Source organism: Fistularia commersonii, chromosome 7, assembly GCF_037954325.1.
Source record: "Fistularia commersonii isolate RoL2024-O1a breed Wild chromosome 7, RoL_Fcom_v1.0, whole genome shotgun sequence".
Lineage (NCBI taxonomy): Eukaryota > Metazoa > Chordata > Actinopteri > Syngnathiformes > Fistulariidae > Fistularia > Fistularia commersonii.
Window position 1 is genome coordinate 9978827 of NC_141290.1, and position 25457 is coordinate 10004283.

Consider the following 25457-nt stretch of genomic DNA (forward strand, 5'->3'; position numbering starts at 1 on the left):
GAGCGGAACTGCAGCCCGATGGGGCACCATAGCTGGCTCCCCCGGTACAAAACAATAGATGTCGCCTAAACCCTTTATTTCCCAGACATGTTTACTGGGATCATATGACTAAATTCTGCTCTGCTTTCACCTATTTAGGGGGTGCGAGGTGCAGATAAATATTAATCCCCTCCATATTGCAAACCCTGTCTCACGACCCGCTCACCATCACCGCTCTGAGACACCGAGCCAGAGAAGTATTACAATCCAGTATAATTTCATTATAGATTTTATTGTGCCCGAGGCGCTTTCTATCACTCCCGAGCGCAGTTCAAGTCCATCAGAAAGTAAAATGAGTCCCTGCAAATCTGTGACTCTTTCGACATGAAAAACCAAATCAAACAAGCATGTGGGGTTATTTTAAAGGGGAGCATCACTGCTGCGAAATGCCAAAACTACTGCAGAATAGTAAAGCTAATCAATAAAAAGGTACAGAGAGCCTATCCGGTCCATGTCATCCTGCGGGAACGTGTGGAGAACCCAGTGTTCTGCGCCTGTGGAAGGCCGGCGCCGGAAAGAGCTTAAGAGCTGACAAAAAAAAAAAATGCTTAAAAAAAATCCCTGATCATTCTTCCGACTGCAAAAACGGATTTCACATTCCTTTTTAATTTCCCCACCGACGCGTCACCTGAATGCACCGCCGTGAGGGAGTTTGTCCAGCTGGGGTGGGGGGGGGGATGGGTTGGTGCATTTCCTCAGTCAGGGCGCTGGGGGCTTGAAGAGCCCCGTCTTTCTGAAGTAGCGTACGACGAGCGGCACCGACACCAGAGTGATGCTGATGCGCACCGGGGCGAAGAGTTTGTGCACGGCGTAGGCCAGGACGAACGTGCTGGTGCCCGCCGCCATTTTGGAGCGGATGATGGCCTCGCTGAAGCCAAGCTTGCACAGGACCGCCGCCATGTTTATCCCACTGGGGGGGAGAGGGGGGGCAACGTAAAACAACAGGAGGGGGATATGCATGGGTCAGTTCCCATTGTGTCCACTAGAGGGCGCTTGGTCGCGCATTTGCACACATTTACTCAGATGGAAAGAAGCCGCTGCGTCCTTACCTGGATATGAGGACGTAGAACATTCCGAGCGACATGAGTGAGATCCCGATGTGGAAGGAGACGCCCACTGCGCCGTACTCCTTGAAAACCTTCTTCAGCTGCTGGGTTTTGTTGGGCTTGCCTCCCTCTGGTTCCAGCTCCGGCTCCATGATGGGCGAGGAGGAGGAGGAGGTGGAGGAGGAGGAGGCCTCCTTAACTTTTAGCTCCTCCTGGGTGATATGAAAAAAATAATTAAATAAGGAACCCAAATGTACCATGGAGCTTTTTTCTGTTCTGCCCACAAGATCCTAACACTTGGAACTACTTTTGTAATCACATCATTTCCAGGGCAGTAGTTTTCCAACCAACGCGTCATCTGAATGCACCGCCATGAGGGAGTTTGTCCAGCAGGGCACCGGAAACGCCCGCCATGATTTCCCCTCGCGTCTCATTGGTCAGAGATAAAAGCGGAAAGTAGCAGGGCCACATTCAGAGCCTGCCTGATAAAGTCAGCGGTGAACGGTTGACTGATCTGCGGCCGGGAAAACTGTCATTCAAATAAAGGGTTTTATATGGGGTGAATGGTTGCATGACTTTAACAGACATGTGAATGAGAGGATGAATATTCCTTTTTTCTATATGAATGATTACATGAGTAGTGAATATTTATATATATATGTGTATGAATTGAAAATATATTAATAGTTGTGTATCTGTATGAATGAGAGGGTGAATGGTTGCATGTCGATATTTGACATGTGAATCAAGGGTGAACAATGGGTGTCTATGTATGTCTACAGGGCTGTCTCCGAAAATTAGAATATTGTTGATAAAGTTCTTCTGTAATGCAATTACAAAAACAAAAATGTCATACATTCTGGATTCATTACAAATCAACTGAAATATTGCAAGCCTTTTATTATTTTAATATTGCTGATTATGGCTTACATCTTAAGAAAACTCAAAAATCCTATCTCAAAATATTAGAATATCATCAAAAAGTAATTTTTCTTATTTTAATTGCATAACAGAAGATAATGAACTTTATCACAATACTCTAATTTTCTGAGACAGTCCTGTATATGAACAAAGGGTGAACAACAGTGGCAGGTTACATGTGTTTACATGACGGATGAGAGGATGAATGTTGAATGTCTCTATATGATGTGAGATGTAGTGGTTTTATGTCTATATGAATGAGTGAATGGTTGTTTGTTTCTATGTGGTTGTGTCCCCACATGATGTTTGAATGACAGGGTGATCTAAATGGTTGTATGTCTGGATTAATGAGTGGATGGTTGTACGTTTGTACATGACCTGTTAAAGAGGGTGACTGTTGTAAGTCTATATATGGTGAGTGAATGGTAGTATGTCTAATGAAATGAGTGAATGGCTGCATGTTTCGATAAAATGTGAGTGACAGAGTGAATGGCCGAATGTCCCGCCCCTCGGGAGCAAACACACATCTTCTTTTTCACAAGACTGACTTCCCCTTGTGTTCTGTTCTGAAGCCCTGGGGTGTTAAGGGTGTTGGGGTTGTTGGGGGGGGGTCACGGTGAACATTAGCCGTGAAAACTGTGGCTTGGAGATAAGATCACCCCCACCACCACCACCACCACCCTTCTGGCTACACCCGAGCCGGCCACTCGCAGATAGAAAACCCCTTTCACTTATCATCCTGTAGAGCGAAGGCCCGACGAGACGTCCTAACCGCCCCCCCGGGGCCTCTGTAGATCTACCACACCCTATGCTTGGAGCAGGGTGAAGCCACAAGGGGGGGAGCTCGTAAACGGCACGCTAACTTTAGCTTGCTGAGCACGCAAGGGCTCTAACCTGTTTTGTTTTCACTCTACTGGCGGTCTGTATTTGGACAAACTGACATAGCGCTGTGTCTCGGGCCCCCGTGTGGATTCAGGGAGGGACGGCGCCGCCGGCTGCTTATTACCGGGTCATTCACTGCCGGCGTACTCAAACAGCTCCAAGCTCCAGGGAAGTGTGTGTGTGTGTGTGTGGGGGGGGTGTTAGCAAACATTTAGTTTGCTAACGGCCGCAGACGACGGCCCATCGAAAGGCTTCTAATCCCCGAGTGACACGTGGCCTTTCCTCGGGATTAATGTTGGGGGGAGGGGGCGTCTTAAAATCTCATCTCGGAGACGAAAAAACAAAACGAACTCCTCCTACTTTCTCTTGACTTTTCGGGCTCTCCGGCCTCTCCCACGAGCGGCGACACATTTACTGACCCGCGGACAATGGACAATGGGGAGGAGGGATTGGGGAGGCCGGGAAGGGAGGGGGGGCTTTTTCAGACACTGAAAAGCAAAAGGTCGGTGGCAGCAAAGGGGTTGAGAAGGTGTGTGGGACGGAGGAACACAAGCGGCCGGCTGTGTTAGCTAACAGGTTCCCAGGCTGGGGGTGGAGGCGGGTGCACGTCCAGTCGATGTGGCACGACAACACACGTGCTGACCTGAAATAACCTGACCGACATCCCTCCCCAGATACCAAACTCTCCCCTGTCCTCTGCAGGACTTTGACAATATATCCACACATGATCCCTCTTTTTTTTTACACTCCTGCTACTATGCACGGTCACAAAGAAAACCATCACCCTGCCAGTCTGTGGAGGTTCTCAGTCATCCAGGTCATGGAGAATTCTTGTCGTGGCAACTGGACTTGAATTTCCTCACCTGAAAACTATTCACCCCTCATCCGAGAGGCTTCTTCAACTCTAATGACCCGTAGGGAGTTTCTCAATATGATATTGATATATCAACATCTTGGGGTGATATTGGGAAACCAGGGTGAAAAAGGCCAAGTGTAGTTGCCGCAACAAGATGATTTCGTCAAGAATTTATAATGCTGCTATTGTCCATATACTATGCGACTTTTACTACTAAACTACTGCTTTTAAACTAAACTATAAAAAACAAAAACCCAGGGCCATCAAATATCAGTTTGTATCTGCATGTACTTTATATTCACAATTCAAACTGTAATTTCTGGAGAATAAAACAGTAATTTTCAACTATTTTTTGTCGGTGTAGCTTATATTCAGGGGCACTCAATAGTCCAGAAACTACTTTGTACTTGTACTTTGTTTACTGTTGAATGTAACTGCACTTTGATGCTTATTTGCACTTTATTTTTGTCCATTTCATGTGACAGTGAGATTGTGAGAAATGTCTTCTCCAGTCCTCTATATATCCACGACACGCGGAGAAATTGACAGGAAAGAGGACTTTGAAACAGACGAGTAAGATGTGCCAATTTTGATTCTCCAGAGGAATGTAACTGCTGGCTAAAAACACGAAAAAGTGCGTCATGGCGGGTGGGTGTGGGGTGAGCGCCCGTCCACCGGGCTGTGCGGGGGATCTTGACGTTTGCACAATTGAAAGCTGCTCGGAATTGATTGATTGAGATGAAATATGGGTCAAATTGAACAAGAGGGCTGCTGTGTGTTACCCACGGCGGGGGAACTTGGCAGCGGAGTGGGTCTGTGCCCCCAGACACACACACACACACACCACAGCGCTACCGCTAGGCCCCCCACCCAACCCCAACCGCACAGGGAAAACAAGCTCCAACGCTAAAGTTCAGATGTTTACCAAATGTCAGCGTGCTTAGCACGGCGCCAAGGTGAACTCCTGCGGCTCCTTACCTTTTAAAGTAAAAGCTAACTGGTAACTTTCTATGTCGCCATGACAACCAAACCCACAGCGCTTTAGAAAGGAAGTGCACGGCAGGAGTCTGCGTGCTTGCAAGGGAATCTAAAGACTAGAGTTGTCCTCAGTGATCTCTGCCCTTGATAGGAACCTTCAAAATAAAAGTCTGGGAGCACCGGAAGTGGACACTTTTTTTTTTTTTTTTTCGTGGAGACTTCTATTTATAGCAGGTGCTACTTTGAGGCTGCTAGGAATTTTCTAAATTCTTTCAAGAGAAGCGCTTCTTATCTTGAAGAAATAAAATAGGTCAACCGTGCGCGGCGCGGGCACGTGCGAGCTTCTGTCTACTTCCGGCTCAGGTGTGTTTCCGGAAGTGGGTTAGAGGGGGGGGGGGTCAAACATGGCCGCGGTTTGAAGTGGAGCAGGTGTGACGTCAGCTGTCACGTAAACCGCGCACGGGCCGCGGGGACGCGCGTTGTTGTGTAACCGGTGGTGTTATGTCAATAGATAATACACACATGTACACGTTGCAGGAAAAAGAAGCCACGGGTGCAAAACACACTCGTGTCCCTATTACCTCCTTGCCGCCGTTTGGTTCCACGTCGCGCCTCCCGGCGGCTGCAGCCGCTGAGGATGAAGATGAAGATGAGCGTGGGTTCCTTGTGCTCCCGGCGTGGAAGCGTGGAACCCCACCTGTAAACAAACAACGGACGCCCAAGCCACGGACGCCCGCGACGATGGCGGCCGTGGACAGGAGGGACGCGGGGACCCGCGGGGGATCCGATCGTCCCAGATGCGCGGTCGTCCACTCCACGCCCACGGGGAGGCACCGGTGGGGCTGGAACGCGTGGGCCGTGACTCCCGATCCCGATGCGTGGAGAGCCGGGTCCGGACGCGCGGCGGGCAGCAGCCTCGTTGCGCGACGCAAAAACATGGTCGCCCGGCAGTGGATCCGACACGGGCCGCGTGGGACGTGGATCACCCTTATTGCTGTAATTGTAGTTGTTATTATTTAAAAATAAATAAAACAAACTAAAATAAACACGCAGCCGCGCAGCCCCCGTCCGGCGGTCCCGGTGATCCAGCAGTCGCGCATGCGCAGTTCGCCCACGGCGTCCCAAAAAGAAGTGGACGCCCCCCTCCCCCCCACCGCGGCGCATGCAGTTCCTTTAACGGCCACTGGAGGGCGCTGCGGCCCCACGCAGGAACGACGCCGGGAGACACACAGAGTGCAATTTCTGTGCGTGCGTGGGAAGAGTCGGAGTTTTTACACATTGAAAAGTGGAAATGATTAAAAAAAACGATTAGACATGTGTCATGGAAATATTGAATCATGAGATTGTGACATTTTCTTTTTTTCTTTTAAATTGTCGTAAACGTCAGAATCCCGAGCTGTGTTTGGCAAGAAAGGTCAATGAAAGCTCACTCATTTATTTGTTTCATCTTAGTCACATCCCGGCTGTGTTCATCATCCTGTCATTCACATGTCATAGAAAGTCTAAATAGTACCATACTCACTCTTTCACATATCATAAAGAGTCATCTCACCCATTCACTCCGTCATATATAGACGTTAAACTGTTCATCCATTCATCCTTTCCTTCATACATCACATATAAAGACATAAAACAATTCACTCACTCATTCACATCCCTCAAGACATTTAACCTCTCACTGTCATTCAGAATCAGAATCAGAAAAAACTGTCCCAGACGGAGGGGCAATCGGGAGGCACATGGGGTAGCAACATCAAATTGTGAACATCAAAGAATCAAATTTAAAAAGGACAAATGAATAAATAAATAGTAAATATAGAGAAGTAAATAAATTTAAAGTGTATATATATATATAAATTACTGCACAATGCCAGATGACCCCAGCTTTCTGAGCGGTTACTGCCACTGGTGACATTTCCCGATGATCTCCTCAGTGTTAGAGGAGAACTTCAGGAGGTTGTCAAGGACAGTGCCCAGGTATCTGTACTCCTTCACTGTTTCTACTGGCCCCTCCTGTATGGCGGTGCTGCCTGCTGGAGAGCGTGATGACCATATCCTTGCTCACTTTCAGCTTCAGGCAGGAGACTTCACACCGGAGCTTAAAGTCCCGGAGGTCTGTCCCATGGTGGAGTGAAGAGACATGCAACAAGTCACCCTCTCATTCATTTGTCTGGGTGAGTCAGGGTCTCCAGTGAAACTCCTTTATGTGTTTGGACTGTTTGAGGAACCCGGAGAAACCTGAGGAACCCCACAGAAACACGGGGCAGAACATGGAGACTCCACACAGAAAGTCCCCCCTGGGGGAATCCAAGTGTGGACCTTCTGTCTGCAACGCCGAAACTCTAACTCAGGAGTATCAACAGAGAAGTTTCCCCACCTCTGTTCTTCCTCCGTGTCACGTGTGAGACAGAGGTTACCTCCATGATATTTTGTTGAACAAAGCAAAAACAAAAAAACTGAACAGGAAGTTGCAGTGCACTTCCTTTCCCCGGCTTTGACTCAGCAGAAGAACAACAACGCGCTGAGCGTGACGCAGGACCTTGAACACATGCGGGCACTGCTCTCTTAAATACTACTATCACTACTAGTACTAGACTACTAGTACTAGTACTACAACAGAGTAGAAGAAGAGTAGTGGAAGCAGGTTCTGACAGAGAACCTCACAACGCTGTGGGAGGCCAAGAGACAGGAAGCCCTCAGAGCAGCCCCATAAACCTTTTACTGAGCACACACACACACACACACACACACACACACAAAGCAGCTGGGCTCATTGGAGAGTTATTTTACCATGTTCTCCCGCCGCAGTCCAAATCAATCCAGCAGGTTCCATGAAGACTCCAAATCGTGGACTCAAGGCACGTGGACTCTTTGATTGACAGGTGACCCGGCCCCGCCTCTCATCCCAATGCCTGCTGTGATTGGTCGCCCCTCCGGCGAGATCGGGGGACCGGATGGATCCACATTCCTGCCCTTCAGGAGTAACAGGAAGTCCAGTCCACTTCTTTACTTCTCTGTATCTCCATGAAAGTATCCAAAGATCCCCCCAAAGCATGAATGCTAGGATGTCTCCGCAGGTGATTGACAGGTGACCTGTCCACATTAAACCCCGCCTCCTGCTCAAAGGAGGTGGCTCCTCCAACATCCAGCCTGCTGTTCTTCTTCTTCATTCAAATTCAAATCACCGCCACTCGGCCCCTCCCCCACCCATTTGGCGTTCACCCCCCTCTGGCGCCGGTCCACCTCGGCCCCCTTCAGCGAAGAGGCCCTAGAGGAGGACGGGGCCCGGGGCCAGCTGGCCCGGCTCCAGCCGCCGTTGTCCCGATCTCTGCATATATGGCCCCTCAGTGTGTGTGTGTGTGTGTGTGTGTGTGTGTGTGTGTGTGACGCACGATAATGGCGATAATCCGATCCAGATGTTTGACAAATTAGCCCCCTTGTTTGTCGTGTTGACCTGGCTTCTCAGATCCGGTGGTGGGTGGTCGGTGGGGAACGGCGTAAAACTGACCGATAATCTGTTAATCCCCTTTAATCCCTGTCTCAATAAAAAAAATAAAAAAAAAAAATTAAAAAATACCCTTATATTTTCCAACAAGACGTTGACGTGCGTTTTTTTCTTTTCTTGCCTGAAACTCAAAGTTAGAAGATGGTATCTCTGCCGAAATACATCGCTTTAGTCAGAAGTATTTTTGGAAATTTGGGAAATAAAAGGAATACTCATAGTTTTCATTTCTTGTTCTTCCTCCGAACCGAGCCGGCGAGAGATGGGTAAGGCAGAGGAGAGGCTCAGTAAAATTCTCAAAATATACAATTTATTCAAAATATGTTAATGCAGCCATCAGTATGTTCCAGTAATTACAAAATCAGTAGTTGCTTTCCTGCACCGGCGGACTGACAAGGTGACAAGGTCAAAATGAAAAACAAAAAAAAAAAAAGTGTCAGGTCGGGGGGAGGGTGGCATGGAGCGGCCGTCACCAGGGGCTGCTCTACTCGGACGAAAATTCGGAAGAAGGCTCGGAAAACTAGAAGCACAGACACCGGAAGAGTCACAGGAACTCCAAATATGGTGGCGGGTGGGGAAGCGGCGTGCACGACGGGCGGCGCTTCTTACCCAATCAGGAGGGACGATGCCGCGCCGCGGGTTCGGTTCTAAAAGTGGCTTCTCCATGCTTTTCACTGCTTTTTTATTTTATTCCCGTCTGAGGCAGGAGCTCCACCTGGAGGTGAGGACGGTCTCCTGCAGGTTGGGGCCGTGGACATGTAAACCGGAAACGTCATGGTTACGAGGACAAGCTTAGAATTTAAAACAAAAAAAGGAAAATAAATGTTTAAAAGTAAATCAACTGCCGTGTTTTCCACGTCATCCCTGAACGCCTCTTATCTAGTCCCGTTTAAAAAAAAAATGGCAGGGTAAACACGGACGCTAACAAAGGAGGGTTTCATTCGGTTGTTTTCAAACATGCACACACACACACACACACACACACACACACTCACTCACACACACACACACACACAGGAGATGTTGTAAAACGGGATATTTGTTTACAAGGAAACTCCACAGGGTGGCAAAAAAAACAAACGGGTAAATATTTGTATTTCTTTTCGGGGGGGATTAGTATGTGACCTTATAAGGAGAAACAGACGCTGCAACACCAATGACGAACTTGTGTGTGTGTGTGAGTTTTTAAGTGGGTCCACGAAACACAGATGATTCTGTTAATGAGGCTAATACCGTGGGTTGGTCAAACAAACAAACAAACGACGCAACATTGTTATTTATAGTGACGTATCTGAGTCCACGTCAGAAGGTGCTTTTCCATGGCATCCACACACTCCACACACTCCATCCACATAATAAATACACTCAGCCGCAGGAGCACCGACACTCCTCTTCTTCTTTCCTGTTTTTTTTTTTTTTTACACATTACATTTAGAGCATAAATAAAGCGAGCCGTTTTTCGAGGTCGACTTAAATCAGCTACACGCATGAAAATAGGAGACGGATGGCGAGGGCAAAGGCCAGCGGCGATCGGCCGTGCACACACTTCCTGGATTTTGCCGACGCTCTTTTGGCTACCCAACGGTATCCCTTGCCTTTTGGCGGAAGGATACGCCCATCCCGACACACCGCGGCGCGTGACTCCGCCCCTTTTCCTGCACGTGGAATGGAACCGGAGGCGTCTCCGCTCCTGGAGGATTCAGGGGAGAAATAAGAGTCCGGAACAGGGATTTTTCCTTCCTTCGCTTGACGCTTTTCTGTGCAAACGCTGCCCGGGACGTCTCCGGTTGGCGGTGGCGCTACGACACGCAGCAGCAGGTTCGTGACTTAGCCTGCTCCTCCTCGGCCGGCTGTTTCAGCTTGAGGAGCGGCGGGTCGCCGCTGGCCGGTGTGTAGTAAACGGCGCTGCCGTTGGACGACACCAGCGGCATTCGGGGGTCGTCCGAGTTGAGTTTGGCGTCGGCGAAGGAGTCCGTGGAGCCGTTGCCTAGGTGACCGTTGAACAAGGGGTGATTCAACAGCTTGGCGGCAGCCCTCTGCCGCTTCAGCTCCGACAGCGTCTGGGCTCGCTCTCGGGGCCAGGCCTCCTCCTGGCCTGGGCGGGCGGCGCCGCCTTCCTCGTCCTCGTCGGACGACGGCGCGCTGCCGTTGGATGGCGGCTGTTGCGGCGAGCTGATCGCCGTGGAGATGAGGCCGTTCTGTTTTCCGTCTTTGAGGATGGCGGGCAGCTTGGGCTTGTCGGGAAGCTCCACGGCGACCGCTGGCTTCACCTGAGAGAAGGAGGGGAGAGGCGATGTTGGTGGTGAGTTTGGCTGCATCTGATCTCTGGGAAAGATTAATGCTTGGGGAAAACTTGGGGAAATGACAGAGTTATGGTTGTGTGCCAACATGCGGCAAGTGAGCGAGAGAGTGAATGGTTGAATGTCTATGCATGCTATGTGAATGAGAGGATGAATGGCTGCAAAAATCTGTAAATAAGAGGGTGAATGGTTGTGTTTGTCTGCAATTCTGTAAACGACAGAGTGAATGGTTTTACGTCTCTGTGTGACATGAATGAGAGGATGAATGGCGTCGTGTTATGTGTTAATGACAGGGTGAATGTTGTATGTCTTTGTATGACGTGGATGGTTGTGTCTCTAATTCTTTGAATGAGAGAATGAATGGTTGCATGGCTCTATATTGCGTTTGAATGAGAGGGTGAACGGTTGAATGCCTATGTGTGATTGTGATTGACAGGCGACCCCCATTTCACGGCCGATTCCAGCTCATTAGCATAGATAACGAGTGAATGAATGAATAACTTATGGAATTCAGTAAGCACAGGAGACAATCTCTGAGACAACTGACGCGGGAACCAAAGCGTCGACTCACTTGGACCACTTGGACGATCTCCTGGTCGGACTCCTTCTCCTTGTCCTCCTCCTCCTCGCGGCCGCCCCTCCACACGATGGCCTCCGTCTCGTACTCCTTGCGGCACAGGTTGTGTCGGTCGGACAGGCTCGCTCGCCGCACCACCTTCCTGCGGGGCGCAGAGGGGATGGGTGAGAGGGGCGGCGGCGAGCGGAGGGGCCGCAGTGGCGCGGGGCCGCCAGCGGAGGGCGGCGCTCACCCGCGGCTCCCGGCGCTGGACGTCCTCCTGCACAGCGAGGTCTTGTGCTTGAGCTGTGACTTCATAATGATGTCATGCTTGTGCTTCAGGTCCAGCAGGATGGCCCGGAACTCTTCGTCCTCGCACAGATCTGGACATTTGTGTAATAACTGAGTTATTACAACGCTGTAGTTATCGTGTAATAACTTGGATTTTTTTTTTTTTTTTTTTAACTATTTATAATTAGACCACGCGCAGCATACCGATAGGGGTCTCCTCCAGGAACGTCTTGGCATTGAGGCTGGCTCCGTGGGACACCAAGAGCTCTGCCACGTGCATCTGCAACAGCAGCGGCGTCAGGCAATGGTGACGGGATTTTGGATAAGTGTGTGTATGTGTGTGTGTGTGTGTCAGCGCCAAGCCACGCCTACCTGACCCCAGCACGCGGCGGCATGGAGAGGCTGCCACCCGTCCGAATCCCGCAGCTCCATGAGGGCTCCGCCCTCCAGAAGCAGCTCCGCCGCCTGGACGTAGCCATTAGCCGCCGCGATGTGGAGCTTGGCGCGGGGAGAAAACACCAGTTATTTGCACAGTAGAGTCGGGACAGATGGATGGGGGGGTGAAGGGAAGGGGGGGCAGATATGTTGATTCGTTGACGACCAAGAGAGAGCCAAAACTAGGCCGAGGTGACATTTTCTAGGATGCATTCGAACCCCTCCTAACATCCAGAAACTGGCGCTTTTGGAGCTTTTTGCAAGTTTCAGTTGAGAATCTCATCCAAAAATTCATTAAAGGCCTCTAACTCCAGGGACGGCGCCTGGCGCCTTGCGCCAGCACAGTTCATCCTTTATTTATATCATTTCATCACCCAGCCTATAAAAAAACATCACAAGTTCCCTGAGGCCCACGGGAGGGGGGGGGGTCTCTTTTTTAAACAAAAAAAAAAATGTTTTGACCGAGCAGGATTATGTGTTTAATCCAGGAACCCGCCTGCTTTGCGAACAAGAAACCGGGAAATGTTACAACAGGAAGTGCTTGCGGACAGGTTTCCTCACATCTGGCCACGTGCTAACACGCCTAGCAGTTCAAGCGTCGTTAATGGGTGCTCAGACGTGGCTACTCGGTTGCCATGACGACGTTATGTTCCTCCTTGTTAACGATCCTTAACCCGGTGGATATTTCGCCAGCGGTGAAGAGCATTAGCTGCTCTCTATAACCTGAAGGAACCAGATCCATGCGACGCGGTGGAGGATTACCGTAATGTACGCAATGTAGAGTCACAGTGTTCTCAGCGCTGTTTTGTTCTTTACGGAGGATAATCCATTCAATCATTCATCACCTCGGGCGCAAGGAGTTTTTTTTTTTTTTTTTTTTTCCGAAAAAGCGACGGGCGATGAAACGGCAGCAAAAAAAAAAAATACAGGCCGAAAAACAAAAAGATTAACCTTACATAACGTGCTGTCTGTTTGATGAAGATTCGAAACAAGGCGGCCTCTTCCTCCCTCCCCTCCCACGCCGCTCGTCCTCGTTGCTGCGAGACGAAGATTAACGGGACGCGGGGAGAGCTATGCGGTTTTGGGTTAAAGCTTAGCGGGATCGTCCTGGGGCAGCGGCCATGATGATCCTCCTCCTCCTCATCATCATCATCACCGCCCTGAGGTTACATCACTCACTTCGGGATTCCTGTTTTGTTTTTTTTTGTTTTGTTTTGTTTTGTTTAATTTTGTTTTGATTTTATGGCGAGCTAATTGCTTTTCACCGCAGCTGCGTGGCTAACAGAGGAGCCCCGCTCGCCACTAATAAACAACTTTAATTATAGGTTGCTCACGTGCGTGCATGTGTGTGTGTGTGTGTGTGTGTGTAAGATAAAATTGTTTTCCAGCCAGCTCGCAATTCTCTGATAGAAGACGAAAGGCCGGGTTCGCCAATGACACCAAAAAAAGATGGCGTAGCCGTCCGATCACCGAACTTTTCCGTTTTCTAGAACTTTTGCAGGAACTAGACTGATTCTCCTTGTTTTAGCTCCTTCTCCAACTGCTCGGTGATTTGTGGGGCTAAAAAAGGCCAAAAAAAGAAAAAAAACAGGAACTAATTTAGAATTAAATGTTCAATTTGGAGAAAAACTTTCTTATTCTGATGCTGCGCACGTCCTGTGTGCACATGTGGGCTGGATGTCTAGCACATGCTAGTTAGCTTAACACAGTAAATCATCACATGATGATGATGACTCAAGCAAATGGAGCGATGAAAAGGTCATTTTGGACCAAATAAGACGGATATGCTAACGGCCAATGGGGTTCTTCACGAGGTGAAGCGGCGCAGGGAGCAAATAGCGGCGTCCGGCGGGTTGACTCACCAAGGTGGCCCCCTGCGAGTCCTGCTGGTTGACCTCCTCCCCCGCCCTGATGAGATCCTGGATGTCTCCGAGCATCCTCCGCTCCGTCGACGCTCGGGTCTCGTTGATCATCTCCTGGGTGATGCCTGTGGATCAGGGCCCGCAGAGGGCGGTCAGCCGTGGAGACCGGCCAATCACAGGGCCACATATAGAGACGCGACCGTTCACACGTCATATAGAAACATTAAACCGTTCACTCTCGTTCAAACGTCATAGAAACATACAATCATTCACCCTCTCATTCACAGGTCGGATAGACACAACAATTCACCCTCTCATTTTCACGTCATAAGGAAACATACAATCATTCATCCTGTCATTTGTATGTTGCAAAAACATTCAAACATCACACACACACATCATTACAATCATGACATCTCATTCAAGTTCATATAGCGACATACAACCTTTTATTCACAGGTGATGTGTATGTCATTCAAATGTCACTTACAGGACTGTCTCAGAAAATTGGAATATTGTGATAAAGTTCTTTATCTTATGTAATGCAATTAAAATAACAAAAATCCCTTTTTCATGATATTCTAATATATTGAGATAGGACTTTTGAGTTTTCTTAAGATGTAAGCCATAATCAGCAATATTAGAATAATAAAAGGCTTGCAGTATTTCAGTTGATTTGTAATGAATCCAGAATGTATGACATTTTTGTTTCTGTAATTGTATCACAATATTCTAGTTTTCTGAGACCGTACTGTAGACACACGCAATTCATTCACACACTCTCATTCACAGGTCGTGTCGACATAAACAATTCACCCTCTCATTCACAACAATTCATCCTGTCATTTAAACATCACAAATACACATCATTTCAGTCATTCCCATTCACATTTAATATAGAAACATACGACCTTTCACCCTCTCATTTATGTGACAATGCTAGACACAGACTCCCTGTGGGAATCCAAGCGGGAATCTCCTGGCTGAGACACATCATCTTTTTGCCATTGCGCCTCTCAAACTCAAACAGTCGGGTCCGGCCTGAGCTCCAGACAACCTCTGGCACGAGAACCACCTCAACGACGCACGGTTACTACAGCTGCTCTGCATAAATGTGTGTGTGTGTGTGTGTGTGTGTGTTTGTGGAATGGGAGCAATTAGCAGCGCCGCACTCCCTTTGATCAGCTCATTTGCATTCTTCTTGTAGACCGCGCCGCTTTTCCCCCCCAAAACCCTCCCATCTTTTTCCAACCACGTCCAGAATACGACCCGGCACTAGATGGCGAAAAAAAAAAAAAATGCGGTTCCTCGCCATGCTCCTTCCCCGCTGGGGTTCAGGGACCTTCGCATTGTGCTCACCTGACCACAAAGCCCTCTATGTGTGTGTGCAACTCCCAAAACACACACACACACACACACACCGGCTTCAATATCTATATCAAATATCAAATGTTTGTCTTATCTTATGCACGCACGCACGCACGCACGCATGCACACACACACACAAACACACACACATACATGCACGACTATCTAATTGATCTACTTATCTGTATATAACTGATCTCATGAATATATTCCATAGATATGTAGGGTGGCGTGGCGCAGAACCCCACTACACATTTTTATATTATATATAAATATATTATATATATACATATACACACACACACACACATATGTATAGATAAATATATATTACATATTGAGTACATACATACATACATATATACATATATATATATACACACCCCACTACACATTTTATATATATATACACACACACATAAGTTATATATAACATATATATACATATTATTAAATATTGAGAAATATATATATATATATGTATATCAATGTGTGAATGAGAGGGTGAATGCATGAATGTTGTTGGTGTTGTGTACAGACTTTAACAGAAACTTATTTTTTAACTCAACCTATTTCTGTATTCAACCACCATCTGTCGACCCAAAGAGGTTGAATGCTGTGTTTCAAGGATCTACCCTGACGCTGCAATGAACTAATTCTCACCTTTCTGTTAACTCCGGTACACACTCCAGAGGCAAGGGATGAGAGGGGAGGCCGCCTACTACGGGGGCGCCCGTCTCGGCGCCCTCACCCATTGGACCACAATGAGGCGCACGCTGTGATGTCATCAACCCGTTATAACCAAGCGTGTCGAACTGAAATGTTGCTCTAACAGCTGCACAAAAGGTGGCTGTCTATAGACGCAAAGACAATTTTTTTCCCGCCGATCCAGGCCTTGGTTCCAAGATCAACGTCCCAACCCAACTACCGGACCTGCAGATGCTACCAGAAGATCTCCGAGAGCCAACGGCGTCTCCGGATCACCAGCCGTCTCTTGTCCCCGGTAGTTCGCCCAGAGGACGCCTCACTCCTGCCATCTACGTCTGACACGATCGGTATCGGAACGGGCCCTTCCGTCCTCGGAACATCACATCCCTGATCAGCTCATTACAAGGGGCTAGAATTAGCATCTGGGCAAGCATGAGTTATTGATCAGTTTTGTGGTAGGGTTGTTGGAACGGGTGGAGAAAAATTGTTAGGGGTACTATGCGATAGAAGACTAGCAGCTAGAATGAAAGGAAAGACCAGCGATGCTGTATGGACTAGAAACAGTTACAATGATGAAAAGACAGGAGGCAGACTAGAGCTCGCATAGATGAAGATGCTAAGGTTCTCTTTGGCAGTGACCAGGATGGATAGGATCAGGAATTAGTCCATCAGAGGAACAGCACATGTTAGATGTTTTGGAGAGAAGGTCAGATAAGCCAGACTGAGATGGTTGGGTCATGTGCAGAGGAGGGATAGTGAATATATCCTGCCAGACAGGAGGTCTAGAGGAAGACCAAAGAGAAGATTTATGGACGTAGTGAGAGAGGATATTGAGGTAATTGGTATGAGAGAGGAGGATACGGAGAATAGGATTATTTGGAGACGGTTGATTCGCTGTGGCGACCCTTGAAGGGAAAAGCCGAAGATTTGTGGTAGGGTTGTAACCGCTGTTTTCCTGTTGTGCCTTGGGTGATCACTGTATTCCCATGTCATTGCTATTGTTACCTTGTAAACTTGACTCTGGTCTAATTCTCTCTACTTTCTCTGCTACAACCGCCGCCATTTTGGTAGTTCTGCATTCAGACCTCCATTTTGTAGTTTTCTGAGGCTGCCACCATTTTTGTAATCCTTCAACACACACACACACACACACTGGCATCTTGGATTGTCAAATAAATGTTATTATATTTCAAAAGGGGATTTTCTTGGTATTTTTTGTGCGAATATTGTGACAATACTGTGTGACAGGCTCAGTGCTTGAACTTACGCCTTATTAATCTAAAATATCATTATTGTACCTATTTCTTGAGACCGTTCCACTCATGGGTTATCATTTTCCAGCTATGCTGGTGTTGCCCCGAACAAAATATTATTATTGAGTTAATGATATACCAAAAACTTTGATAACTAATGATCATTATTGATAATTGTTAGTTATTACTAATGACTAATGCTCCACTTGCTGTGCCACAAATGGTGCCCTATGTGAGGCTAGAGTAGAACAGTGCATGTGAATAAGTGCATGGTATTATCTCTGGACATTGGTTATTCCGATTGGGAAAGACATAGGACAAGGTCTTCCTGGTGAGAAGACGACCAACCCACCCCGGTTGGCCATGGCCGTCTCGATGATGTCCAGCGTGGGGTCGTCCTCGCACAGGTCATATGGCATGTTCCCGTCGGAGTTGACCGCCAGCAGGTCGGCGCCGCTGTCGCGAGAGGAGAGGTTTGCCGTCAAGGCCAGCAGATGGCGGCAGAGTGTGTGCGTGTATATGTGTGTGCGTTTGCATACGGAACTCGCGAACCATCAAAAACAGTGTCTTACTGCGCAATGAGGATCTTGACCAGCCCGGCGTGGCCGCAGGTGGCGGCGGCGTGCAGCGGCGTCCACAGCTCATTGTCCTGGGCGTTGACGCCGGCACCACGGTCCAGCAGGATCTTCACCATTTCTTCGTAATTGTCGATGCAGCACTGCAGCGGGAGGGAAGAGGAGTAGGCCACATCAGAATTTCCTTAATATTATATTGTGTAGTACTCGCACAGCGGCTCCTGATTGGCCGAGGAGTAATAGTTTGTAGTGAGTGAGTTTACGGGTACTGTCGTAGGGTACCTCATGTATTTTCCCTGTACTGTGCAGCAAGAATTCCATGAACTGTGGAAAACTGTGGATGCGCAGGATGCGAGGTCGCCATGAAGTGGAACCTTGACTTTAGAATGCATTGACTTAAGAGTTTTCCGAGATGCAAGCCGTCGCTCAGTCGATTTTTGGATCTGGATCTGAGTTAGGAGTGAGCAGGATGAGTGTTTGACGCCAACGGAGCAAAGTTACATGGTATTGTAGCATTAAGTGTGTAGCCAGTAAGCTAAGTTCAGCGACAGAGCAACAAATTAAAAATCCACCTCATAATTTCCTTACTTGTTTTTTTTCTTTAACTTCTTTATTTCTTGACATGCTCTTATTATGTGCTATATTTTTTTTTATCTGGATTTCAACAGTATTCACCATGACCTGGATGACTGAGAACATTTTTTTGTTTTTTAAAAACACCAAATAAAACCCGGTATCTGGAACAGATGAAGCGTTTCAATTCATGTCAATGGGGACTTTGAACTTGATGCACGAAGAAATTGAGTTGCGAGCTCGGTCACAGAACCATTTCAACTCTCAAGTCAAGGTATCTCTTAGTACAGGGGTGTCAAATTCATTTTCACCACATCAGCATAATGGTTGACCTGAAAGGGCCACATGTAATGGTAACAGTACAAATGTAACTAAACTTAAGCTAATGTATGTAAAATAAATATTCCTGCATGTTAAATAATTCTGAATTCATCACTCATTCTAATCCACAATGTTACATATGCATTCCCATCTTTCTTAAAACAGCCTTCCATCTGCATCAACTTTTAGGGATCATTTGGAATTTCTCAATTCCACTTGTTGAAAATGGCACTGATGTGGATAAACTGCATCTAATCGCGTGATGCCGTCGCTTCGCGGGTAACATGATCAGCATGAATCGTGGGAAATGTTATTTATGCTCAATGCACACGTTTCTCTTATTTATTTTAAGATGTTCTTGCAGGCCAAATAAAATGATGTGGCGGGCCACATTTGGCCCGCAGGCCTTGAGTTTGACACACGTGTCTCAGTACTACTTTGTTTCCCTGCAGCTCCTCCAGTCCTTATTCAACTTCCAGAATTCACGCTTGCAGCCGATGAAGTACTTTTGCGATACTTATAGCAGCACTGCTTCTCCTGTAGTGACGTCCCAGATTCTCTGATTCACAAGCCCAGAGGGAGCCCAGACCCCCACCGGAGAGGATTCTTCTCGCTGCTGTCAGCAACAGCAGACCCCCCCCCCCCCACCACCCATCAGGCCCAGGTGTGGCACAGCAGGACTCGGATCCCAATACAAATACATCGGAAACAAGCCGATGTTTTCTACATCACTGCACATCAGCTGTATTTTCAGTTTTATGACCCCTCCCCATACACAAATACGCACACACACACACACATACACAGCATTTTTATTTTAGAGAGGATGATTAATGGAGAGTGGACGATTAATCTATAGAGGATTTAATAATGACCATTATAAGATGGCAATACAGCAAGATGCATAGGGTGTCTGTGTGTGTGTGTGTGTGTGTGTTTGGGTTCTCTCTGTGTTCTCCCCACACTTTTCCAACATCCTCCCCACAGCTTGGACGTCTCTTGTGTTTACGGCGCTCCCAGACATCAGCGGGGATTGGCTGAGGCGCTTCATGTGGATTAAACATGCTATCTTTATTTTGCTAACGGGGGGAAACGGGTCGATTAAATCAGAAAACAAGATGAGAATCTGGTCTGAAAATTTGTTTTTGTGTCCAAGCCGACTAAAATGTGGACGCCAACCTGCCGGCTAACACGTGTCGCTAACAGCCAATGAAACCAGGGGAGGCGGGATACAGGAAGTAGCGCCAGAAGACGGCGGGAATAAGCTGGAACGTCAAAACAAAGGTGGGCAGCGAAGGAGGAAGAGGCCGCTAAAGCCAAACATTACTAAAGTAATGGAGGACGGAGCAGATAGCCGCGCTAATACCAACATCGGCCATGTTTATTAACCCTCTGAACTCCAATGTTGTTTGTGAACTCTTCGTCTTTTCAACATCAGCTACCGCACCGACAGTTGTCCCCGGCTTTTTTAAACTATTTGGACGTGAATATATCGCGGCGGTGTCGGTTTCTCTAAGAGAACAGGGTGAACAACACTGAGTAGATTTTCTCATTTCTTATGCTAATCCATCCCGGGGAGACTAAAGAGTAGCGCCATCGTGTATACGAGTGTTCGGAGTAAAGGCTGAAGGGAAAATTAATTGTGATTTAGTGCAAAACAAGCGGGGGAGGAGGCGAGGGCTTTGCCATTGGAAATATTCAAATCAGATGCTTTGGTCTTTAGTCATCGGACGGTGGAAACCAGAAGTAGCACTTCTGCAGAGGTTTTTTTATTAGTTTCAGCGACTTCCTGAATGGGAAAGGAGAACACCAATTCATTTGAAAACAATGAGTAAATCGTTCCGGTCTGCTTACACAGACGCACACATGCACACACAGTAGCAAGAGATATGTATTTTATATTGCGCGCCCAAGGACGTAATTCACAGAAAGACAAACGAACAGCCTCTTTAAGAGACTCGTGGCTTGTCGAAGGTTGATGGATTAGCTCGCTCTTCCACGGTGGCGTGACGGGCGCCTTGAGGAAAACAATGCAACCAACTGAATCAGAAGCTAAATCTCCATCTCTTCTGACCAGAGCCTGCATGCTTTCCCCCGCCCACTTGCATGCCCTAAGCTAATGTTTTAATCGTGAAAATTACAAGTTAGCACAGAGAAACTAGCGGCCGTTGTCCTGCAGAAACCTCAGCGCTGCAATAATGCGCCTTTTCTTGAGAGCCGTCACCGCGGGGGACGGTGACGGCACAACAGCCCCGTTCATTCGCATCTGGCAGGAACAACAACGGGGGGCCAGTGTTGCCGCTCCGGCCAGTCGGCAGTGTGGATCGCAGCCGGGGTTGAGGAGCAAAATCACAAGGAAACAGGGCTGAGACTTTCACCCGGCGCCGCCAGCTATGCATCTGTCGGGAGGAGGGCTATCGGTGTTGAAGCAAGCATTGATGATAATTGCAACCTAGCCGTACTGCCTGCTTTGGTTGATAATCCCAACCGTCTGAGGGGGCATAAGTATTTAATCCACTGCCTCGTCCGCTGGACAAGAGTCAGATGCTGGCAGGCAGCCATTAACCGGCTGTGAATCGGTCGGTTCGGCCTTACAAGAACAGCCCTTTGGGAGACGGTGCTCTGAATAACGGGCGCAAGTCGCAAGCGCACAGAGAGGCGGAGAACCCACCATCCTCCTGCTCCACGTGTGCGAACTTTGGGTCGATTTTTCAGCCGATTTTTCACTTTTCACTTTTTCACTTGTGATTTGAGCCCAGATTTGAGTTAGGAGCGAGTGGGATGAGATTTTGACGCTGACGTGTCCGCCACTGTCCGTGAAGTGGCATTTAAAAACAATCTTACCTGCTGCTAGCTAGCCCTGAGAAAACCATGGAAAAACATGAGCAGGGTGTGGACTTGTCCATGAAGAGATGGAGAAGTTGTTTGTGAAGTACGGTGAGTCATTCAAAACCGGTCTGGGACGGTTTGATTGTTTTAAAAAGAGGAGTTTAGCCATATCGTGTAGCAAAGCATGCTAGTTAGATTTAGCAACACATTGTAGCATTTAGCGTGGAGCCAGTAAGCTAAGTTAAGCACTTGCATACCATTCTTACTTATGTTTTTCTTGAATCTATTTATTTATTTCTTGACATCCTCTTTTATTATGTATTATTAATGTTTATACATTATTTGCTATTAATAAAGCACATTTTTCTTATTGAAAAACGTGAAATGAAACCGGGGCTCTGGAATGGATTAACAGCGTTTCAATTCATATCAATGGGGACATTTTACTTGATACACGAGCAAATTGAGTTACGAGCAACAGAACCATTTCAACTCCCAAGTCAAGGTATCTCGTCGTACTACTTCTTAGGAGTACTTCTTAGTAATACTTAAGTCCTTATTTAATTGCTAGAATTTACGTTTGCACCTGCATTTGATGAAGTACCTTTGTGGCACTTTTGCAGTACTTTTGCAGCCTGCTAAGCTCGGCCCCTACGGCGGCCTGTGCCAAAAACACAGTGTTATTTTTACTTCTACACATCACGGGGATCTGAAGACATTAATGAGCGGGAGCCGGCGTGCATATCCGTTGAACCAAAGGATTCCTTTTGTCATTTTCAACGTTGCATCATGTGTGTTAGCGGTTCCCTGCTCATGCTGCGCTTCACTTAACTCTCATCGGTCTGATTTTCTGCAGTGAAGTTATTATGAGTCACACGGGGTGATTTGCTCATTTCCCGCAGAACGCTAACAAACCGTGAAATACGTTTTGGAAACCCGAGTACGTGAGTCGTTTGCATAGTATGGGCAGTTTTCACTGGAGGCCGTCGAGATGAAGGAGGAGGGGGAGTTTACGTGCCGAGGGTCAATGGTCCAGAGCAATGGAGAGGGTGGAGAAGGCGTGGAGGAACAGGTGCTAGGAGGTTGGAGAAAAGTGTCAGAGAGGAGAAAACAGAATCAGCTTGAATGACAGGAAAGGTAAATGACAGACATTTCCAAAGTCCGGCCTGCAGCCTGTGTTCAAATTTACACCAGCCCGCATCCTCTGTCATAAAATCAATAATATGCGTCCGTCAGCACTGTTGATCATGCAATACGTAAGTACGACACTAACTGGGAATGAACGTGGCGAAAAATTGAAGCGACTGGAAGCTGTTTTAACAGCACAGCAGCGCTTTTTTACAAGAGCTTGCAAATCAAATGAAAATGCCACAAAAGGCAAGATATGAGGTAGCAACGCTGATTGCTAAGGACTGCAACCCTCATACTGAGGGTGAATTTATTAAAGACAGCGTGATGAAAATGGTGGAGAAAATTTGTCCTGAGAAGAAGCATGAGTTTGTTAATGTTTCCCTGGGTGGTAGCACTGCGGTACAAGGAACTGAAGATGTTTTATCATGAAGAGACAATTAGAGGCATAAGGAACAGTTTGACTTTTTTTCAATAACTTGCAACCAAAGCACTGATACCTCAAAGGATGTCAAGCTCAATGGCCGTCCCTCACGCGCCAAATATGGCCCTCTTTGCAAAACGTTCGGACACCCCTGCTATATGACAAGTGAATGAGAAGGTGAACGGTTATATGTCTCAATATGTGACCCCGTGATGGATCCAGGGTCAACCCGGCCAATGACAAGCGGTATAGTTAATGAATGAATGATTAAAATATCAGAAATGACTTCCAATCTCTTCCAAATTGTTTTTGCAATCCCTTCCAAATGTGTAATTATTTTTTCCTACACTTATTTTTAGCATGCGGTTGCGGCTGTGCAATGCTAGCGTATCCAATTTTTCAAAAAGCCCGCAGTTGTGAAGAGCTGAACGGCTGATGAAAGGCTCCTTGCCACACTAGAATATCATCTTACAGTTCCACACCAGCAAATCCTTCGGATGACAGCGCGACTCAAGAGAGGAAAAATAAAAAAATTGAAAAAATAAATCAGTCGACACCGTCCCCGCATGAATATTTGAGGGATGAACACACAGAATTAAGTGTTTTTTAAAATGGGACCTCGGAGAGCCAAGGATGCCCTCTTGACCACGCCGGGCTCGGGGCCAGGCACCGGCTGAGACTCCTCGGGAACAGAGTAACGTATTTAAGTGGCAGAAGAAAGTGTATTAGAGATCAGGACGTCGGGAGAATGTCTGATGAAGGATTTAAAGCAAAATTCCTGTAAAACACGACCCAAGGATGTTTTTGGAGAACGGAGAAGGAAACAGGACAATGGCAGACTTCCTCCTGGTCCGCAATCTGGGCTGGATATATTCCTTGGTCCACAACAGCATAGCTTTTCGCTATCAGGGCTAACATTACGGCTGTGTGTGTGTGTGTATGTGTGTGTGGTGGTTAGCCTTGAAGCTAGCATGGCTTCAGAACCACCTGGATTAACCATCTCACAGATGTTTTTTTTGAAGCATAATTGAGAAAAAAAAACTACCCACAGTCTATTGTTTGTTGCGATGGAACCTCCTCTCCAGACCTCCAGCCTGGTAGCTCCAATCTCAGCATCCTTCTACCCAGATCTTCACCATCCCTCCTCTGTCCCAGTCCAAACCATCAGGCTGACTTTATCTCCAGAACATCTGACAGGTACCGTCCCTCTGATGGACTCATTCCTGATCCTCTCCGTCCTGCTCACTCCCAAAGAAAGGCTCAACATCTCCATCTCAGCTACTTCTAGCCTCCTGTCTTGTCCTCAGTGGCACCATCTGGAAATCATACACCATTGGTGATGTCTCCACAGTCTGGTCCACCTCTACTGGCGGCGTAAAAATACCCAGATGTTGCTTCAAATGAAATGAAAGCAAGCCAAGTCAATGGACTGAAAGATGAGAAGGTAGCGCTAAGCGCTAACTGTATCGCACCAATCTGTTATACCATGATTGAGTATTCTTTCGTCCAAAGGAAGCTCCAGCTGGAGTTTCTCATTACAGCGTGAGTGACTCATTACCAGCAAAGAGGCACTTAAACACAACGTGCTCCTGTGCTGTGAAGGTCTTTCCCGGCGCATACAACCGATGATTAGCCTATTTGGGCGAGGTGAGACCAACGCCAGACAGGCATGAAACCTCATTACTGGAGACCGCTTTCCCTTAAATACCTCCCCGACGCCTTTCACATCCTTTCCCGGTGCATCTTCGAAGCAGCGTCGTAGCATCTCCACGCAGGTCAACCATCCGGGAAGCGCAGGTTTGATTTCTATACCCGCACCCCATTTACCGCCAGAAGAGGTGGGCCGGGTCAAACGGACATCGAGCGAGAGCCCGGACTCATCCCGATGGCCAATGATGGGGATCGCGAAGGGCCCCGCGGCGTTAATATCAGCAGAGTGATGGACTTCAATTTTCCCCTCCTTTGCCCCGGCTCGTTCGGCTGCCGCTCAGCGTGAGAGCGAGCATTCGTCTTCAAAAGGACAGATGACGCCCAAGGGCAAAGACCAACAAATTCTTGGCGGAAAAGCACAAATGCGCACCAGACAAGAGGAACAAGATAAGGAGAACAAATTGGCATAATAAACGTGCAGCTGCATAATTCAACAAGGGTGCAGGAGAGTTGCGCTTTCCCGCTTTCTCCACCTTCGTCGATGATTGTGCAATGCGTCACCCGGGGCAACTGACATTTCATTGAGGGGAGAGGGCCCATTAAACGAGTTATTGGCTTTTGATTTCAGCTTCATCCACCTGTTGCCGTCGAGCTTCCGCGACAGCTCTGCACCATCTACTCCGCCGGGCGACCAAATTATGAAAAAACCCTCGAGGCTTGGATGTCCTTGAAGTGTAACCTGGGCAATCTGGATCCTTTTTTTGGGGGGGGCATCATTTGGAAATGTTCAAGTGCAGAGATGTGCTTCGGAGAGATGCGCTAAGCTAGTTAGCAGAGGCTTAGCAGGTTGCCCAATCAGACACGCACAGGACCATTAATGCGGTCACTCGGAAGTAAAGCGGCCATAATTCTGGCTATAGTTTATCCCGATCAGATTCCTGACTGATTGTGTGATGGCGT

At 47.6% G+C, this 25457-nt stretch overlaps 2 protein-coding genes and 1 long non-coding RNA gene across 3 annotated transcripts in view; 1 reads left to right on the forward strand and 2 right to left on the reverse strand.

The window, feature by feature from the left end:
- Positions 1 to 250: 250 nt before the first annotated feature.
- On the reverse strand, positions 251 to 5821 carry mims2 (mitochondrial inner membrane scaffold 2). The gene is made up of 3 exons (XM_086149727.1): positions 5304 to 5821; positions 1089 to 1297; positions 251 to 949 (listed from the first exon to the last, which is right to left on the reverse strand). The coding sequence occupies exons 1-3, from the start codon at positions 5658 to 5660 to the stop codon at positions 739 to 741; spliced, it is 777 nt and encodes a 258-aa protein (XP_086005853.1). The 5' UTR covers positions 5661 to 5821; the 3' UTR covers positions 251 to 738.
- A 2698-nt stretch (positions 5822 to 8519) lies between these two features.
- ppp1r16b (protein phosphatase 1, regulatory subunit 16B) overlaps positions 8520 to 25457 on the reverse strand; it is a 55081-nt gene continuing 38143 nt past the window's right edge. Inside the window, exons 4-11 of the mRNA XM_086149735.1 lie at positions 17570 to 17715; positions 17350 to 17453; positions 13669 to 13793; positions 11744 to 11869; positions 11576 to 11651; positions 11334 to 11463; positions 11096 to 11243; positions 8520 to 10494 (exon numbers count right to left, since the gene is read on the reverse strand). Of these exons, the coding sequence (XP_086005861.1) occupies positions 10024 to 10494; positions 11096 to 11243; positions 11334 to 11463; positions 11576 to 11651; positions 11744 to 11869; positions 13669 to 13793; positions 17350 to 17453; positions 17570 to 17715 (1326 nt within the window). The 3' untranslated portion in view covers positions 8520 to 10023. The remainder of the gene's footprint in view (positions 10495 to 11095; positions 11244 to 11333; positions 11464 to 11575; positions 11652 to 11743; positions 11870 to 13668; positions 13794 to 17349; positions 17454 to 17569; positions 17716 to 25457) is intronic.
- Positions 10230 to 16939, forward strand: LOC147232718 (uncharacterized). The gene is made up of 2 exons (XR_015106388.1): positions 10230 to 10526; positions 15729 to 16939. It is a non-coding gene; the product is annotated as an uncharacterized LOC147232718 (long non-coding RNA).

Coding starts and splice junctions, on each gene's coding strand:
- mims2 (XM_086149727.1), bottom strand. CDS start 5,660: ATGTTTTTGCGTCGCGCAACGAGGCTGCTGCCCGCCGCGCGTCCGGAC. Junction 1,298..5,303: donor AACCAAACGGCGGCAAGGAG/GTAATAGGGACA, acceptor CATATCACCCAG/GAGGAGCTAAAAGTTAAGGA. Junction 950..1,088: donor TTCTACGTCCTCATATCCAG/GTAAGGACGCAG, acceptor TCTCCCCCCCAG/TGGGATAAACATGGCGGCGG.